This window comes from Mauremys reevesii, linkage group 11, assembly GCF_016161935.1.
Source record: "Mauremys reevesii isolate NIE-2019 linkage group 11, ASM1616193v1, whole genome shotgun sequence".
NCBI lineage: Eukaryota > Metazoa > Chordata > Testudines > Geoemydidae > Mauremys > Mauremys reevesii.
This window is the reverse complement of record NC_052633.1, coordinates 65,913,792-65,933,229: the sequence shown is the minus strand read 5'-3', so window position 1 is coordinate 65,933,229 and position 19,438 is coordinate 65,913,792. Positions and strand designations below refer to the sequence as shown.

Here is a 19,438-nt window from a genome sequence, read left to right as displayed (position 1 = left end):
AAATACTTCTGATTGCTGGGAACCCATTTTGCCTTTTGTTTGTAGCTAGTATTTAAGGGAAAATTCTGATACCCTTTCTCTCCATATGTAGTATCTTATTCCTTGAGTATTCCCATTGGAATCAATGGGGGTACTGACAAAATAAGGTACTACTTAATAGGTGAATAAGCACATCAGAATGTCATCCTTAACAATTACACCTGTGGATCTTTAATCTAATTGAAATTTGCCAATAAGAGCAGAACTAGATTTAAATTGCTGACAAGGGTGGCAATTACAAACCTATATCAGAAACATAATTTCTGTCTTTAGGAGGAATAGTATAGTGGTTACCTGGCAAAATGAGGAAGATAGATTCTAGCAATAAGCTAATATTAGTTAAAGTTTGCTTATGTTTTATTGATTTGTTTTATTGGGTAAGATTTTTAGTATCTTTTGACTTATCTTTTGTTTAATCCTGTTTTGATCTTGATTAACTTTTTTTTAAAAAACTTCTCGTCAGCTGAAAAGTTATTTTTATATCACTAATGAATTCAATGAAAAATATAACTGTTTATGTATGCCTTTTAGTTTGATGATAATCTATAACTCCTAGATGAATGTTAACATGTATCATATGACTAGAGATTAATTTTGAAATGTGTAATAGGAAATGCTAATCAAGTTTTAATGGCTCTTCTAATCCTATGTAGTCATTTGTTGTGTTGTTGTTGTGTGGGTTTTGCTTTTTATTTTCCTGTTTTTGTTATTGTATTGGGTAAGTATAGTGCTATGTAACTATGGGTTTGTAGATGTCTGTCTGTCTCAATTTCTCTTAGTGTGTGTGTGTATATATAGTAATGATACAAAGTACTATATTTTATAATAGTGATGCTATGGTATTAGGGACAAGAAGTCCTGTGGCCCCTTATAGACTAACAGAAGTATTGGAGCATAAACTTTCATCTGATGAAGTGAGTATTCACCCACAAAAGCTTATGCTCCAATTCTTCTGTTAGTCTATAAGGTGCCACAGGACTTTTTGTCGCTTTTTACAGATTCACACTAATGCTGCTACCCCTCTGATACTATAGCATGAGGGTGATTCACTGTAGCAAGGATTTTTTATTATTATTATTTTATTATCTTTAAACTAGTGTCTGTTGTAAGATATGTTGTAGGTGATGTGCTGTTGTGGGTTTTGTTTTTTTCTAAAGATTTTAGTTAATTGCTTGTCTAGGATAATTCTTCTAGTTTTTATCCTCCAGTAGTTTGTTGGTAAATGAGTGGCTTCCACAAGTTGTATCAATCCTTAATCTGATTTAAAGAGGATTCAAGACTACTAGGAAGGCACTCTTTTCCTTTACGGGGCCTGGTGGAAAATGGAAGCTGATCTATTTTAAATTGTGTATTAAAGCTTGGCCTGCTTATTTCCCAAGAGTTGAGTTTGATTGGCAAACAGTATTTGAAAGTCTTGTTTTGGTTTGTGTGACTAACTAGTTACTAATGTGAAAAACTAGTCTTTCTACAGAGAAAGTAGTTAATCACACAAACTCTAAACTGCAACATTCTGGAGGAGGTTTTCCAACAAGTATAAAGAAAGATACTATGTTACCATAGCCTTACATATAAACCTAATTTTTTTTTAATAGGAATCTTTGTTAAATACAAGTCTGGTTTCATGCTGAGAAAGTAGGACCTAATCAGCTATTGTGTGTGTCTCAAGTGTAGATATTCTTAAGTCTTATTCTCTCTTTCCCCTCTTAGACTGTAAGGGACTCCCTCCCAGATCTGTTCCCGTGTTTCTTTCTTGGTTGGAGGTATCATTGTTATATAATAGGAGGCATTTCCCTATCTCTTTCCTAACCTACACTCCTTCCCCCCCTTTAACTAAAATGGGGGAGATGGGAGTTGCTCACTATTTTAGAACAATTGGTGTCAAAAGTCCAACTCTTGTTGCAGCTCACTTTGTCAGTGACACTGTTGACTCTACCAATTTTGCTTAGAGATAGGGTGACCAGATGTCTTATTTTTAAACAGATTCCCCCAAAATGGGACTTTCTTTTTCTTATATAGGTGCCTATTACCCTCACCCCCCTGTCCCATTATTTCACAGTTGCTATCTGGTCACCCTACTTGGAGGAATCTCTCAACAAGTCTTGTCCTGTCCATTCCTTAACAGGAAACTTGGAAATGGCAGAGATGCTTAATGACTTATTTGTGTTGGCCTTCACCGAGAAGTCTGAAGGAATGCCTAACATAGTGAATGCTAATGGGAAGGGGCTAGGTTTAGAAGATAAAATAAAAAAAGAACAAGTTAAAAATCACTTAGAAAAGTTAGATACCTGCAAGTCACTAGGGCCTGATGAAATACATCCTAGAATACCCAAGGAGCCTACAGAGGAGGTATCTGAGCCTTTAACTATTATCTTTGGAAAATCATGGGAGACAGGAGAGATTCCAGAAGACTAGAAAAGGGTAAATATAGTGCCCATCTATAAAAAGGGAAATAAAAACAACCCAGGAAACTACAGACCAGTGAGTTTAACTTCTGTACCAGGGAAGATAATGGAGCAAGTAATTAAGGAAATCGTCTGCAAACACTTGGAAGGTGGCAAGGTGATAGGGAATAGCTAGCATGGATTTGTAAAGAACAAATCATGTCAAACAAATCTGATAGCTTTTTTTCGATAGGATAATGAGCCTTGTGGATAAGGGAGAAGCGGTGGATGTGGTATGCCTAGACTTTAGTAAGGCATTTGATATGGTCTCGCATGATATTTTTATCAATAAACTAAGCAAATACAACTTAGATGGGGCTACTATAAGATGGGTGCATAACTGGCTGGATAACTACTCAGAGAGTAGTTATTAATGGTTCCCAATCCTGCTGGAAAGGTATAACAAGTGGGGTTCCGCAGGGGTCTGTTTTGGGACTGGCTCTGTTCAATATCTTCATCAATGACTTAGATATTGTCATAGAAAGTACGCTTATTAAGTTTGCAGATGATACCAAACTGAGAGGGATTGCAACTGCTTTGGAGGATAGGGTCATAATTCAAAATGATCTGGACAAATTGGAGCAATGGTCTGAGGTAAACAGGATGAAGTTTAACAAAGACAAATGCAAAGTGCTTCATTTAGGAAGGAACAATCAGTTTCACGCATACAGAATGGGAAGAGACTATCTAGGAAGGAGTACAGCAGAAAGGGATCTAGGGGTTATAGTGGACCACAAGCTAAATATGAGTCAACAGTGTGATGCTGTCACAAAAAAAGCAAACATGATTCTGGGATGCATTAACAGGTGTGTTGTGAGCAAGACACGAGAAGTCATTCTTCTACTCTACTCTGCACTGGTTAGGCCTCAACTGGAGAAATTGGAGAGGGTCCAGAGAAGAGCAACAAGAATGATTAAAGGCTGAAAGAATTGGGTTTGTTTAGTTTGGAAAAGAGAAGACTGAGAGGGGACATGATAGCAGTTTTCAGGTATCTAAAAAGGTGTTATAAGGAGGAGGGAGAAAACTTGCTCACCTTAGCCTCTGAGGATAGAACAAAAAGCAGTGGGCTTAAACTGCAGCAAGAGAGGTTTAGGTTGGACATTAGGAAAAAGTTCCTAACTGTCAGGGTGGTTAAACACTGGAATAAATTGCCTAGGAAGGTTGTGGAATCTCCATCTCTGGACATAGGTGTCTATCAGGGATGGTCTAGACAGTATTTGGTCCTGCCATGAGGGCAGGGGACTGGACTTGATGACCTCTCGAGGTCCCTTCCTGTCCTAAAATCTATGAATATGCTTGAGAGAGGCAATGAATTGTCTTCACTGCAGAGTTAACTTGCGTGTTGCCCCAATACAAGCCCATTTCTTCCCTTCCCCCCCACCCCCCCAAAAATCCTTGAGTGTGATGATGGTGGCTTAAATTGAATTGGCTGGCCCCAGAAGCAGTACAGGCTACAGCTGGAGTTAACCCAACTCATCAGCTGCTAACACAACTACAGAACAGCTCAGGTGTTTTAGCAGTTTGGCTGCTCTCACTCAAGGTAGGGTAGTCAAGAGGAGTTGACTCAACATTGATGGTGTAGACAGACCTAGCCAGAAGTAGATCTAGATGCCCCGTCTTTTCCTCCCCCACCCTCCAAAGTCCATGAAAGATGCAACTTGCTATTATAGTATGCTTGGATATGGGTGTCATTGTACAGCTGGAAACTACTGTGACTATTGCCTTGAACAAATAGCATGATGTTCCATTGTGCTAAATATGAGATACCAACAAGTAAAATCTCTTCAAAGAGGATTCTTTGAAGAGAGCTTCAGTGGGCTGATAGCTATTGGGAGCTACATCTTGATAAAGGATCTTTGATCATTCAGATTGTTCCTATCTGACAGATTTAATGCTATTTGCTCTCTCCTGCTACCCCTTCCAGGTTTCTGGGGTTATGCTCCTGTGCATAGGAGTCTCTGTCCAGATGAAACTCCATGACACTTTCATGGTGGTGAATGAAGCCTCGTCTGGTGTCCCTGTGATTATCACCATTGTTGGTGGTGTGATCATCTCCATCTCAGCCTTTGGTGCAATTGCCATACTGAAATCCAATCATACGATGATCAAAGTGGTAAACAATCTCTAGCTTGATGTCTTGTCTATGTGGGCTCTAGAGTGTAAATTTCAGAGGTTAAAGAAATCTTCCATCGGCAATAGGGTGGCAGCAGTGGCTATATGTTGAGGGTGCCTTGCTGAACCCCACATACTCACTTCTGCACCGTCCACACCTGCCTTCTAACACTGATGCATCTGATGTTGGTTTACAAATCTCTATAGAGTAAGGTTGTACTATGGGGTGAAGAGAAACAAGCTTTAATCTCAAATGTAACATGTTTGGGAACTGACCTACTAATGCTTATGAGTGTGAAAGGGCTAATTATTGGAGAACAAACATGTATATCCCTCATTGCAATTGCAGGGCTACCCAGATTCTGAATTTTATATATAAAACTAACACTCCAGTCTCTGAGCTGAGTGCAGTTACTTTAGTGGGATGGGATAATGGCAAAATTAGCTTCTAAAAGGCTGTAGCCAAACCTTTCAAATGTGAACACTTAAATTAGACTGCTCAAGTTATTTTCTGGCACTAAACGAAAAACTTGATTTTTTCAAAATTGCTGAGCATGTGCATCTCCTGTTGACTTCAGTGGGGATATGTGTCTACCAGGCACTTAAATCGCAAATCCATATTTAGGCAAAGCTTCAGCATACTTGGGTTAAATCCTCTTATGTGGGGAAGCTTTTTTTCCATGCACTGTGATTCAGATGCTGCAGACCTCTTTTTGCCATTGTTCCTGTAGCACAACTTTCCATTGAAACCAATGTGCAGAACAATCCGTTCACAAGCAGAACAACACAGGCAGTGGTCTGTACAAATGATGTTGCCTATTGATTTCAGGGGCTATTTTTGTAATGAAAAAAATCCTGTTGTCCATAACAAATATGAAAAGTACTAGGTTACCTCTTTCCCCTCCTTGCTCACTCTCCACATACGGGGTTTACCATCCTACAGTTCCTTTCTTGCCTGTTATAGGGGCTTGCTTCCCACTAATGCCACTAGGAGTTGAGCACATTTCTTAGAAGACAGGACCTTCTAAGTCCCTCAAATCAATAGAAGCAGCAGACCTATAGCTGTAGCCAAATCACCTTCTGAAATAAACCACCTTGTTTTGGAAAGAACAAGCCAAATATCAGCTATGTAACTTATAGCTGTTACAAAGTATACATGTAACTAGTATTACTGCATCCGAAGAAGTGGGTATTCACCCGCGAAAGCTCATGCTGCAAAACGTCTGTTAGTCTATAAGGTGCCACAGGATTCTTTGCTGCTTCTAGTATTACATGTATCTTAAATTTTTCTTGAACAGCATGTCTTAAGTACCAAGCACTGTAAACACTGGATGACCTAGCCAGCATATATAGACCCTGACTCTAGGAGGAGAGATGCAGAGTCTTTGTGGGTTTGGGCCCTAAATACTCAAATTTCACTTAATCTGAAGGAAATCAGTGTTTGTGTGGTGGGTTTTTTATTTTATTTTAAATGAGCATTCTGTGGGAAATGTGCCTTGGAAATAGGGGTCTCTGGACTCTACAGCAGATAATGACATTTAGATGCCTGTGGCTAGTTTGTTAGCAAACTACTATGTTCTAAATATCTGACCACTCCAATGGGTAACCAAAGTAGCGTCTTACTCCAATAAGATTTATAAATTGGCTGACTGCAAAGGAGACTTTGGAATTAAGGAGGAAACAGAACCTCTCCTACTGGGGATATTTGTAAGGCAGGAAGGAAAGGGAGAGGTTGTAACATTCACATGCATAAAGCCACAAGAATCAAACCTAGACTCATATAATTCCTCCAAAAAATACCTGGTATTTTAGATGTTATCTGCTATTTTGGCAGACTATACTGTAGTGCAAGAATCACCACATTTGATCAGCCATGAGAGAGTATAGGAATGCATTAATTATTTCATTTAATTACTATTCTCTGACAGAAGTGAGTGGGAACAACCAAAATCTTCAGTGACCTGTTAGAGTAACTATTCTAAAAACTAAAAATCTGCAAAACTATAACCATCAAAATTTGTAACTAAAAATTAACTGTTCATGCTAGTATGTCTTAACCTGAATGTGATCAACCTTAATCCTCCTGACCCAAGTAACTTACCTCCTTACACTTTATTAATGCAACTACTTCCAAAGATAGGCTTCCTCTGCCAATCTCTAGAGCAGTGACTGATTTGACCAGACCATCTCCTAGTCTCTGCAAAAGCTTGAGTCTTCCAGCACCTCTCTGAATTGGATCTAGTTCGGTCCCCACTTCACAGATGGGTAAACTTGTTGCTTTTCTGTCTCGGTGCCACAGTAGGAACCCAAGTATGAGAGAGAGTTAAGTGAGACTAATTGAATTCATGAAGCAGCCCAGGAGACATGCCTGATGACAAAATGTCTTTCCTAGTTAGCTTAATGTGGCTTCTTCTACTGTCTTGTGTATCTGCATTTAAGTGAACACTATTCATGTTTCTTGGAAGATGTGGCCAAATCCCAACAGCAACTGTATTCTGTTTAAATTTCCACTACACTTGCATTTGGATGCAACAGCCTTCACAAAGAACCGTGTAAAATAGCACTTTCAAAAGTGCCCAGAATTAACTTCAATGGGAGCAGAATTAGGACAGCACTGACAGTTGCTGAAAATGTCATCTCTAGTGTTTTAACAGCACACAGCTGCCCTTGTCTTAGGGATGGCTGCATGTCAGTACAGTAGATTAAGTGATATAGGGCCAAATCTTGAGGCCTTGATTCAAGCAAACTCCCATCACCTTCAGAATAGCTCAACTTCTGATGAGTTTAGGATCCTTTGAGGTCCACCTACCTTCCCCTCCCCTGTGCTCTTCCTCCTCCTCCCCCAGGTAGGACCAAGCATACTTAGACCATCCCTGACAGATGTCTGCCTAACCTGTTTTGAAAAACCTCCTATGATGGGGACTCCACAACCTCCCTTGGCAGCCTATTCCAGAACTTAACTACCTATACAGTTAGAAAGGTTTTCCCTAATATCTAAAGTAAATCTCTCTTGCCACAGATTATGCCCATTACTACTACTTCAGTGGACATGGAGAACAACTGAACACAGTCCTTTTGGATAAGTCTTCAGATATGTTAAGAGCTGTTATAAGGTCCGTGCTCAGTCTCCTTTTCTCAAGACAACATGCCCAGTTTTATTTAACCTTTCCTCATAGGTCAGGTTTTCGAAACCTTTTATCATTTTTGTTGCTCTCCTCTGGACTCTCCAATTTGTTCACATCTATCTTAAAGCATGGTGCCCAAAACTGGACACAGTACTCCAGTTGCGGCATTACTGGTGCCAAGTACAGCAGAACAATAACCTACAATGTCTTACTTATGACACTCCAGTTAATACAGCCCAGAATATTAGCCTTTTTGGCAATTGCATATCACTTGTTCACTTGTATTCAGTATGTGATCCACTATAACTCCCAGATCCTTTTCTGCAGTACTCTTGCCTAGCTAATTATTCCCCATTTTGTGGTTGTGCTGTTTGTTTTCTCCTTCCTAAGTGGTGTACTTTGCACTTGACTATATATTGATTCTCCAAATTGTCAAGGTCACTTTGAATTCTAATCTGGTCTTCCAACGTGCTTACCCCTGTCTCTTCAAGCGTGGTGTCATCTGCAAATCTTCAGCATACTCTCCACTCCATTATCAGTCATTAATGAAAATATTAAACGGTACTGGACCCAGGATGGGACTCCACTTGATCTGTCCTTCTAGTCTGACAGACAACCATTGATAACTACTCTGAGTATGGCTTTTCAACTAGTTGTTCACTCACCTTATAGTCGTTTCATTTGGACCATAAAGCTTTATTAAAATCCAGATAAATCCGACCTACAGCTATCACCTATCCATTAGGCCAATAACCCTGTCAAAGGAGAAAAATAGGCCAGTTTGGCATGATTTGTTCTTGAAAAATCTCTGTTGGCTTTTCCTCTACAATTCCACTATCCTCTAGGTGCTAACAAATTTTTATGTTTAATAACTTGTTCCAATATCTTTCCAGGTATGGAAGTTAGGTTGACTAGTCTATAATTCCCCAAGTCCTCTCTGTTTCCCTTTTTAAAGATAGGTACTACGTTTCCCCTTCTCCAGTCCTCTGAGACCTCACCCATCCTCCATACACTGTCAAAGATAATAGCTAATGGTTCTGAGATTGCTTTAGCTGGTTCCTTAAGTATTCTTGGGTGAATATCATCAAGCCCTGCCAAGTTGAATACATCTATCCTATCTAAATTTTCTTTAACCTATTTTTTTTTCAAACTGGGCTTGGTCCTTCTCCTTTTTAGTGAAGACTGAACACATACTAGATGGCCTTAGAGGACTGCACTGTAACTTAAAATATTGCCTGTCATATGCCAGAAAACTTAATTGCAGTTGAGACAGAAATCTGACTGTAGACAATTACACACTCCCGAGAATATTTGCTGAGTTGCACTAACTATAGCAGCTCTTAACAATTATGGGCTGACCCAATCTTTCTGGATGTGTTCAAGCACCCTCAACCTGGCTACTCGTGACTGTGACTGACTTGCATCTTATTTTTTGTCATAATCTATTACTGCCAGAAGTGACTTGGCCATAATGAATGCACAGTGTGCTGGCCCCTTAGGTTTACATTTCTCATGGCAGATCTTCCAATTTTATATACATTTTAAAACTGAACTATGGGACAATGTAAGGAAAAATAAAACCAAAGTAAAGGCGCCAGTGCCTCTTGATATAGTATATGTAACACTGACTAGTGAGATGTTTGGTTGGATTAATCTAAAACTAGAGTGCACTGTGCATTGTGGGAAGATGAATGTTACCTGAAATTACTGTTGTTAGTTCACAGGCATGCAGCTGATTATCTTCTTGATTGAAATCATAGTTGGCATCTCTGCCTATGCTTACAGAGGGAAGGTAGGTGTGTGGAAACTTTAAAGTATGTGTAGTGCTAATAAATGCCATGCTTTCTTAATGTGAGAGGTTTCAAGTACAGGGTCCTTTCCAGGAACCCTAGCTGGCATCACAGATTTCTTTGCTTAAAGTGTATTTATGGTTAAGAAGTTCCTCTATAAAAAGCCCCACTAATTGCTCAACAAAACTCTAAGTAACTTGCTGAGTTGAGTGACTCTACCTGTAAGCACTTAATTCTACTCCATACAGCAACATTACTATAGTTTAATTCCAAATGTAGAATATCCATTACTAGAGATCCATGAAATCACAGCTATACTTCTGGAATCCAGGTTTTATTGGGGCAGATGGACTGTCAACTGAACAGATTTGCTCAGTTGGTGATGGAGCAGCAACTTATATTTTAAAAGAGACTTGTGGTTCCATAACCACATACTGAAGTAGCTACCTGAAAGCTTTGCATATGAGGTTGATGCTTCTGAACCAGAAGCCACCATTGCTACCAGGGAAGTAGGGACTCAAAGTATTAGCATAACAACTTGCAGGACAGCTCCACAGATTTCTCTGACAAAGCTTCATAGTTAAAATTGGTCTGAAAACCTAGCTGGGTTGGGTGGCAGCATGCTAGACTGCCAGGAATTGGTGTTCAGAATTTCAAGCCTTGGCCCACTGGAAGCTATAAAACAGTGTGAAGGAAAAACCTCTCTCTAAAGGGGAGGTCAAAGAGAGCACTAGTACTCAAGGTAACCAAACACTATGACTATAGCATGCAGTTGGCTCTTTACCGAGTGGGGCAGGAGGGAAATGAGCAAATGCAAAGGTGTAGAAATAGAATTATTGCTTTGTATACTTCCATACTGGCAGAATTCTAATTCTTCTCTAAAAACTCAACTAGGTTTTCCTTCTGGGTGGAAGCGAGGGTGATCTTAACATCTGATCTCCAGTATTAACTAGAATTGGTATTCCCTAGAATTATATGGATATTCTGAAACTAATGGTAAAGATGTTTAGATTGCATCTTCTGCCAAAAAAATTTTTACACTTAGTTTAACATCATAATTGTAAGCCCAAAATCACCACTACTATTTCTAAATGCAAAATAGAATCTGGGAGGAGGCAGCATGAAAATATATATATTTTGGCTGTATTAGTGCAGCAGTCAAATTGCCAGAACTCATTACGGGACTTGAGCAAAACCAGAAGCCTTAAAAGGAACAGTGCTCCCATGTCTAAATCTGGCTGGAAATGTTTTCAAACTGCATAAACACCATAATGTTAACTGTTAACACTGATGGCTACTATTTTTCCAGTAGCTTAAGAATTGTCCTAGTTAGGGAAACGACAATGCTCAATAGCATCTCTGAACCAGAGCTTGGAGGTGTTCAATGAACCAACTGCTCAGAATGGGGTACAAAGACACTAGTCCACAGAAGGCCTCCCTACCAGCAGAAATTGAATCAGTGCTACATAATGGTCCGAAATGCATATAATGGACTCTGCCATAACTAATGTCTTGTGTACAGCAATAACAAGCATTTAGGGAGGGGTGGGTGTGTGTACACACACACACACAATGGAGAAATTTATGAAAAGTTCTTTTTTTTGGCTTGGGACTTGCACTTAAATATGGCTAACAGCCAGACATCCCTGTCTCTGCATTAATAGTTCAATTTAATGTCTGATCTTGAAATTTGCATGTGAAAGGTTCCAAATTCAAATATTGTGTTTGATACAAGGTCTCCTAGTGAGTTTTCAAAGATCACGTATTCTTTAATACCCCTTCTAGTTAATGTTGCCATATTTGTGGTGAAAACACATTGCCAGAAATAGCACCCTATGTGGGTCCTGTACTTCCATGATTCTCTGGAGGAGAATGCAGTGTGCAGGAACTAGTCCACCATTACATATCCTGTGTAATACACAACCAATTCTACTTTACTTACAGCTGCATGACAACCTGTTGAGAAGCTTCCTGAAGACTCTTGACAAATATAATAGAGAATCCCAAGTAACCAAAGGAGTAGACCACCTACAGGAGAATGTAAGTGCTCTCTCCTATGCTGCAATGAATAGAGGAATTCACTATAACTCTGTTTGTATTGTATTCCTTTGAGGGCACATAAAAATGGAGTCTGTCACTTCTGGGGGGTCTCCATCTTTCTCTTAACCTAAGCTCCAAAAATTTGCTCTGCTTACCCCCTTCATAAGAGACCTATATCTTGCTTTGGTTAGTCTGTTAATGAAATTTAAGTATAGAATCTGCTTCTGCTCAAACTATAAAGTAGGGTGACCAGATGTTCCGATAAAATTGGGACTGTCCCAATATCTGGGTGGTTGTCCCGCATCCCGACCGATCTTTGGTCAATCTGTCCCAATATTTCGCTCCACCGGCAGCACTGGTGTTTGGTTTTTTTGCTCTGCCGGTGGACACCCCACCCCCCTCCCCAATTTGTCCTGATATTTTCTTCTTCTCATCTGGTCACCCTACTATGAAGTGATCCTACTTGTTTTGTTCAGCTTCTTGGGGCTGGTACAACTGCATTAGAAATATGTAATCAAGCTGTAATAAAAGAATGAGGTAGGAGAGTTCTTCTCCCACAGGAGATCACAAAGCAAAATGACTTGACTAACTGAAATCATATTTAAAAAGAATGCATTTCATATCTAGAACATGACTAATTTTGGTTAAATAAGAATAGACTTGCAGGCTAGAGGTACTCTTAACCTTGCTTCCTCCAGAAGGGTTAGAAAACAAGTCTAGGTTTGAGGTTTAACAAACTGAACTAATGTGTTCAAACCAATAGCATATGAAATCTAACATCTTTGCCTCATGTTGGCAAGAATCTGAACTCGCTCATGAATGATCAATTATAACTGCAATAACCTATAAAGCTCTCTAAATGAAGATCTAGTCAAAAGAAACATGCTAAAATTTGTTATTTTGTCATGAATAATTCAACCAGGCATAAAAAGGGCATTCCACAAAGCTAAAAACTCAAAGGGAAGGCAAGTAATGGCTTCTAACCATCTCTCTGAATAAGTCTCACTTAACAGTGTGACTAGCTCTATCTGTGCTAGAACTGGGAAGTAGGCCACTTACATGGATCAGCTGGAAGGTAACTTGGCATCCTAGGACTGTCTGCTGCTATTGTAGTAATCTGAACAGCTTTGGGACTCTTCCTAAGAGAGCTCTGCTTTGGGCTCAGGATGCTACAAAAACCACTGTAGAAGAAATATTTTTGCTTAAAATTCCGCTATTTCACTTATTTAAACTGTTGTTCATTTCAGTTCCAATGCTGTGGTGCTCAGAATTACACTGACTGGTTCAATACAACATTTGGATCTCTCAATTCAGCTGTTCCAAATAGCTGCTGCAAGGTGATAACGAAAAGTTGTGGACTGAATCTAAGCAACGATGCTGCTAACATTAACCAACAGGTATCTCAACTACTCCTAAGCTCTAGCAACCAATTCTCTTACTAGGTAGCACATGATGTCAACCAGTCAGAGTGCTCCTGTAGCTTTCGTTGGGGAGACTTTAAATTACTAAAACTGTGGCCTACAGCCTCTGTCTATAATGCAGCTGGCTGTATCAGAAGAGCTGGTAAGCATTCCTTTAGAACAAACCTGTCTAAGGCATCTGTATACCCTCATTACTGTAGTACCTCTCAATCTTAATATAGTTATCTTCTGTGAAGTAGGGAATTACCCCTATCTCCACTTAACCGATTTGGAGCGGGGGAGACACTGCACACACAGAAAGTAACTTAAAATATATGGCGATATACCTGTCTCATAGAACTGGAAGGGACCCTGAAAGGTCATCGAGTCCAGCCTTCACTAGTAGGACCAAGTACTGATTTTGCCCCGATCCCTAAGTGGCCCCCTCAAGGACTGAACTCACAACCCTGGGTTTAGCAGGCCACTGCTCAAACCACTGAGCTCAAGACGACACAGGAAAGCTGTGGCAGGGACCAGGGAACTGAACCCAGACCTCCCAAGTCCCAATCTAGCAGCCTAAGCACGGAACAGTCTTCCCTCTTCTTTAAAGAGAAAGGTCCAGAAGCATATATCCATGGCTGAAGGTGCAGGATGTGAAATTGTCTAAAAAGGTAACGCTTGTTCTCATAGTACCAATATAATGATAAAAGTAGAATAAAAATAACATTTAGGCTTTCTGTCCCTGTTAAGTTCAGACAGAATTGCTCAAGTAGCCTTATTAGAGGTTGTGGGATCCATGTTATCAGTGAAATGACTGATGCTCATTTGCCCTCCTCACTATACTTATAGAAGTCTGGATATCTTGCTTCATAACTAAACTGACCATCAGGATTTCTAAATCTAGCCAAAGAATACCAAAGAAATTCTTCACTCCAAATATATCCTTCACTTTTCAGCACTAGCCTATGTTAGAAGGCTGAAATATGCATGGAGGACGCCAGCATGATGCAATTTTGAAGCAGCTAACAGAGAACAATCAACAAAATCACTTGTGTGCCGAGTGGGCATGGAAAGCTTTGCTGGATTGCAATGGCATTTAATTCTGCCTACTGTAATGCTTGAACATACTGGTGAACTACCTATAATTAAAGCTACCCATAACTGAGTCCGTTGGACCTTTACTAATTTGGCATCACCTTGTCTTCTCCACTATCTCTTGACTAGGTGGCTATAAAAACTGCATGGTGGAAGGAAACGCATAGTTATGGAAAAACTATTTTCAATAAGGGGAACCAGTCTCTCAAAATCCCTTTTCCCCCTCCTATGCCTGAAGTTCTTTTGTTACCCCATTGTTTGTACTTTGGAATTTGCCCTGTGCTTAGAGGCCACACATCTAGCATGTCTGTTCGTGCTACTGTTTCTGTTTTGCTAATCCAAACATGGGCTTTTGGCTGTAGGACCTTAAGCACCACAGAGATCACCCTCTGACTTCTTTTCTTCCCCACTTTACCCCTGAGCTTTAAGTCTTTCTTTCCTAACTATACAATAATTCTCACCTTAACCATTATGTTGTAGTAAATTCTCAGCCATAAGAACTTGTACATTTGAAATTGCAGCCTTATTAATTAATGTTAATTTTTGTCTCTTGCAAGCCAGCTTTTCTTTGATAAATATCTTTGATCAGCTACAATTGCAACAAAGTTTGGATTATCTCTTATGGATGGTACAATTTGGCTGCTGTACTCATTGTAATAGGTACTGGATTCCAATGTACATGCCAGATGCAGTAATTAGCAAACATTTTCCCCCCCCACTAGGGATGCATTCAAAAGCTGAAGAAGTGGGCTGGAGAACATATTGCTCTTATTGGAGGGGTTTGCATAAGTGTTGGATTTGCACAGGTAAACATTGTGTAGTGCCTGTCTTGTGTTCAAACTGCACGTGGTGGTCTCCATGCAAACGAAACATGGGGAGAAGTACAAGGTTCAATATCTGAAATACTGAGGTGGAATAAACTAAAGATTTAAATTAGCATGTAAACTACTGGATAGTAAATGATTTAACCCTGTGAAAGAAGCAACTATCTTTAAACTTGGTCCACTACACCTTTGCTTTGTGATGACTGACTGAGCTATGGACTGAGAAAGCACTGGTCATATTTTGACTAACGTGTGAAGGGCAGCAATGCACTAGACAACTTTGATTTAGTTCGTGTTGGCTCTGTTTTGAGCAGGGGGTTGGACTAGATGACCTCCTGAGGTCTCTTCCAATCCTAATCTTCTATGATTCTATGTTAAATCTGCATAAACATTCTAAGCATCAGTGCTGTGGCAAAAAAGGATTTTTAGCTCAAGTAGTATTAGTGGATCCTGTCTGCAGTAAGATGGTATTTTCCTAACAATGGATCCATTAAAATGTATGGGTAAACTGTTCAAAAATGACTTTTAAACACTAGCAAGATTAAGCTTAATTTATTATCTTTTTTTTCTCCCCCTCAGTTACTTGGGATCTTATTTAGCTACATGCTACTGAGACTACTTAATGAAGATTATGTGAACTTGTGAGTCTTCAGAATGATTTTGCAACTTATGAATTTTGTGCTTTCTTTCTTGTGGCTTTTGATCCTACTATGCTTAAAAAGCTATGCTGCATAAATTAAAATTGAACAATTAAAAGAATTACCGGTCTCATGAGATGCCATGGATATCTATTAGTGCTAGCTTTCATGGTAGGAAGTGGTAGGTATCAACTGTAGAAGCTCAAAGTTCAATTGCCTTTACAAAATTAGAATGAAAGGGTGGAAAACTAACTGTCTTGTTCATGAAAAGACATGCCTAACTGAGGGCTATTTCAGTTTCTGTTACTCAAGTTATACTAGCTGTCCACGGCGTCTTATAAAACAAAGTAGAAGACCAAAACAGACTGTGAGGAAAGAATTTTTGTGGTGTTGACTGGGTTGTAGGCCTGTGTGCGTGCACACACAAACCAAACCCTTTCCCTGAGGATTGCTGCAGTGACAGTCTTGCCATGTACTAATGCATGTGAAGGAGGGGATTAAATTTAACTGCATGTGATTTGTCTACTACTACTACATCACATAGTCAACTCTCCTCCTCTGTATATAACAATGAACAGTGATGCCCTCAAAGTGAAGGGGAGACACGTTGACAGCTCAATTGTCATTGCTTCTCGCTGCAATCCACAGATACCATTGTCTCCCTTCAAAAATGCTACATCTACCTTGGGGAAAAATCTCTTGACTTAGGATATCAAATTGATTAGTCTGCCTTCTATTGGACAAAATAAGAGGATACTATAAGTAAATAATCTAAAAGTATGTTGACAGTCTAGAAACCCCCAGCCAGTGAATTGCAGCATGTCTTATCACCTGTTTGCAAAGTGTTAAGACATTTTTTGGGGAAATTCACTTTCCAACCACACATTTTTGCAAAAACTTATTGACCCATTCAACCTTTATAAAACCTGGCATATTGGAGGTTCCTGACTTCTGGTATGAGCATTATAGTAAGTCAGTAGGAGGAAAATGGTAAATTTTGTTTTGTATCCTCAACAGTTCCCAAACTTCCAATACCACTTTGCTTATGAAGTGCACAGTTAAATTGCTTGTAAATAGAATTTCTTGTGCTTGCTCTTCTGCCATCAGCCTTACTTTGAAATCTGAGCATGAACAATGCCTTGGAGGAATAAGGCCAGGCCAAGTCTTAAAAGCATTCTGATTCACTGAAGTCACTATTTAGTCTAACTTCATTTTTCTTAAGTGGGAATGCCAATTGGCATTCCCTAGTCACTTTCTGCCATCTCATGCCTTAATTACCAATCTGTTGCAATAACTTAAATAATCAAATCTCTATAAAACTGCTATGTAGCATAACCTAGCAAATGTCTCAATGGTGGAATGTGCCTTTCATAATCTTACGGAATAACAAGTTTAAAACTGGTGTGAATTTTGACTGTTAATCTCACTTTTGACTATTTATTTTTTTCCCAATGTAGGGACTATGTCAAACTATCACTCCCTTGTCTAAATCATACCTAGAAAAGAATGCCTTTCAGAACTACTTATCTGAAGTCAGGTGAGAATAGCAACAGACAGCACCCATACCAGCTCCTAGAAAATTAGACACACCTTTGAAAAGACAGAGTAATGCCTTGAATCTCTACTAGAGATCAGGACCTAATCATACTGACACTTTGTGTTGTGTTCTCTCTCTTCCCCAGCTTGACTACTTAAGTAAGCTCTTCACAAGAAGAGTGATGTTTTTAATTGTGGCACTGATGCAACATTTGCAGACATTCTAATATGGCTGCATTCTGTAGACCAAATGTAGAATAAAAGACTTCTTGAAGCAAGGAGCTCAAATAAATAAATCCTATGACATTTCTTAACATAAGCAATAGCTAGTGGTAAGGAATTGAGCATCGCCTCATTGCGCAATGTGGAATGCAGGTGGTAGGAAGCTATGAACTATTCCTTAAAAAGATCTTAATCTGCCTTGCAGGAGGCCCTCCAGTGCTTCACCCATTATTCCGTGCTCCTGAGGGAAGAAAGCAAAATACCTATAAATAAACTTTGTGTACATCACTTCTGCATGGAAATCAGGAGGCTGTGTAACTTTATTGAAAAGGGACACAACCTTCTGCAATCATTATTAGAAACCCCCAGAACATTATTCCATTACCTATGCAGGCAGCTAACCTGTACTGAGGACTTTTCCCTGCAGTCTCTGCAGCAGCCCAATGTACTTACATGGTCCATCTGTTTGCAATGGAACTTTTTAATGAATTTTTAATGCACCACAGTGCAGTTTCTTTGAGTACAAACTGATCAATTCTGTGCTCATCCTTAAAGTTTATGTAAATTTTCATTAGAGCTGACAAGTGATTGATTAATTGCACTGTAAAATAACAGGATATGATTTAAATATTTTGATTTCTACATTTTAGAATATAGACCTCAATTAAAACAGTGAGCACTGTACACTGTCATAAAAATAAATATTTATGCTGTAAGAACAGTTTTTCAGTTCACATCATACAAGTACTGTAATGCAATCTCTTTATCATGAAAGTTGAACTTACAAAGGTAGAATGTACAAAAAAAATAACTCAAATAACACTAAAACTTCAGAGCCTAAAAGTCCCCTCAGTCCTACTTCTTGTTCAGCCAGTCACTCAGACAAACAAGTTTATTTATACTTGCAGGAGATAAGTGTCTTCAGAAAGTCCTACTAAAAATAGTTAAGGAGACACTTGGAAAACTCAAACTGATACAATCAATGGTGTTTGATGTAGCCTATGAAGAGGCTTTTAGCCACCAAACTTACTGCACCACTGATTTATTTTTGAGAAGTCAGTGCTCTAGGGAGGTAGTAGGAAGATAGTTATTGAATGTGGTTTTCTCCAGTCCTCAAAAAAGAAAGTGATCCTGGCCATTCATCACAGCCCTACTATACATTAACCAGTGATACTTTTTATATTGTAGTAACAGTAAAACATGCTGATTAAGTCACTGCATTAATTTGTGGAACTAACCAAGTCATATCTGCATTTGATTTCTGGTGGAAAATATTCTTTCAGCAAAATATACAGCTGCACCATTTGCAACTTTCAGCAGGTTGTGATATGGATGAGTCCATTTCTTAATGAGTAAGGAAAAGGAGGGAGGTAGTATTTGCACCATTGTAGCTTATTATTGAACAAGGATATTGTTTTAGTACTCCTTTTTAAGACTGTTCTGGGGTAGGCTATTTGCACTAACTGTAGATTGAGGCAGTGTTGTTTGATGCCAGGAGCACATCAATTTTCAGCTCAACTTTCTCCCACCCCACCTCTACAGTAGTTCCTTGCTAAAAGCAGGGACATAGAGTTTAGAAGAATCCAAGAAGTTGCAATGAATGAGTCACAATTACTTGTTTTTATTCTTACAAACTTTGACCATCCTGCTGTAAATTTCAATGCTTGATCACTTTATCTTAAGTGAGGAACTAACTGTCCCCTCATCTGAACTGCCCACATAGCTTGAAGTTATTGTTTTTCCTTTGCTATGTTCGTGTTGCTGTTAATTGCTGGTGAAACTGGATACTATTATCCAATCAAAGAATACCCCAGCCTCTCTGTGGTAGGTTTTGCCTACTACAGTATTATTGATCAGCCAATATTCCACATCAGAGAATATCTTCAACAGTCAATGAGCAATTTCATGCTTGTCAGCAACAATAATTTAGTTGCAATTTATCATATCAATAGTCAAGGGATAACTTTGTTTATACTAATAACTTTTTTTTAAAGAAACCCTTTTATTAACTCATCTGTTTCCATATATACCCAAAACATGTCTTGTACTTCTGTAAACCACAACTGTGACCAAGCAAACTAAGTAGTACAGGAACAATGTGTTCCAGACACCATGAAGACTGAAAGTTTACTGCTAGTCCAAAAAACTTGTTTTAAGTGACATGAATTACTTTTAC

At 39.1% G+C, this 19,438-nt stretch overlaps 1 protein-coding gene across 4 annotated transcripts in view; it reads left to right on the top strand.

The window, feature by feature from the left end:
* Nucleotides 1-277: 277 nt before the first annotated feature.
* LOC120374785 (tetraspanin-7-like) overlaps nucleotides 278-19,438 on the top strand; it is a 24,383-nt gene continuing 5,222 nt past the window's right edge. The window contains exons 1-9 of one of the 4 annotated variants that reach the window (XM_039495046.1): nucleotides 278-416; nucleotides 4,405-4,593; nucleotides 9,435-9,509; nucleotides 11,452-11,547; nucleotides 12,795-12,944; nucleotides 14,765-14,848; nucleotides 15,446-15,507; nucleotides 16,962-17,041; nucleotides 17,468-18,001. In XM_039495046.1, coding sequence (XP_039350980.1) covers nucleotides 342-416; nucleotides 4,405-4,593; nucleotides 9,435-9,509; nucleotides 11,452-11,547; nucleotides 12,795-12,944; nucleotides 14,765-14,848; nucleotides 15,446-15,507; nucleotides 16,962-17,004 — 774 coding nt within the window. In that variant the 5' untranslated portion in view covers nucleotides 278-341 and the 3' untranslated portion in view covers nucleotides 17,005-17,041; nucleotides 17,468-18,001. Of the gene's footprint in view, nucleotides 417-4,404; nucleotides 4,594-9,434; nucleotides 9,510-11,451; nucleotides 11,548-12,794; nucleotides 12,945-14,764; nucleotides 14,849-15,445; nucleotides 15,508-16,961; nucleotides 17,156-17,467; nucleotides 18,002-19,438 lie in introns of those variants that run through there. The other 3 variants (XM_039495047.1, XM_039495048.1, XM_039495049.1) reach the window with 3 other exon arrangements.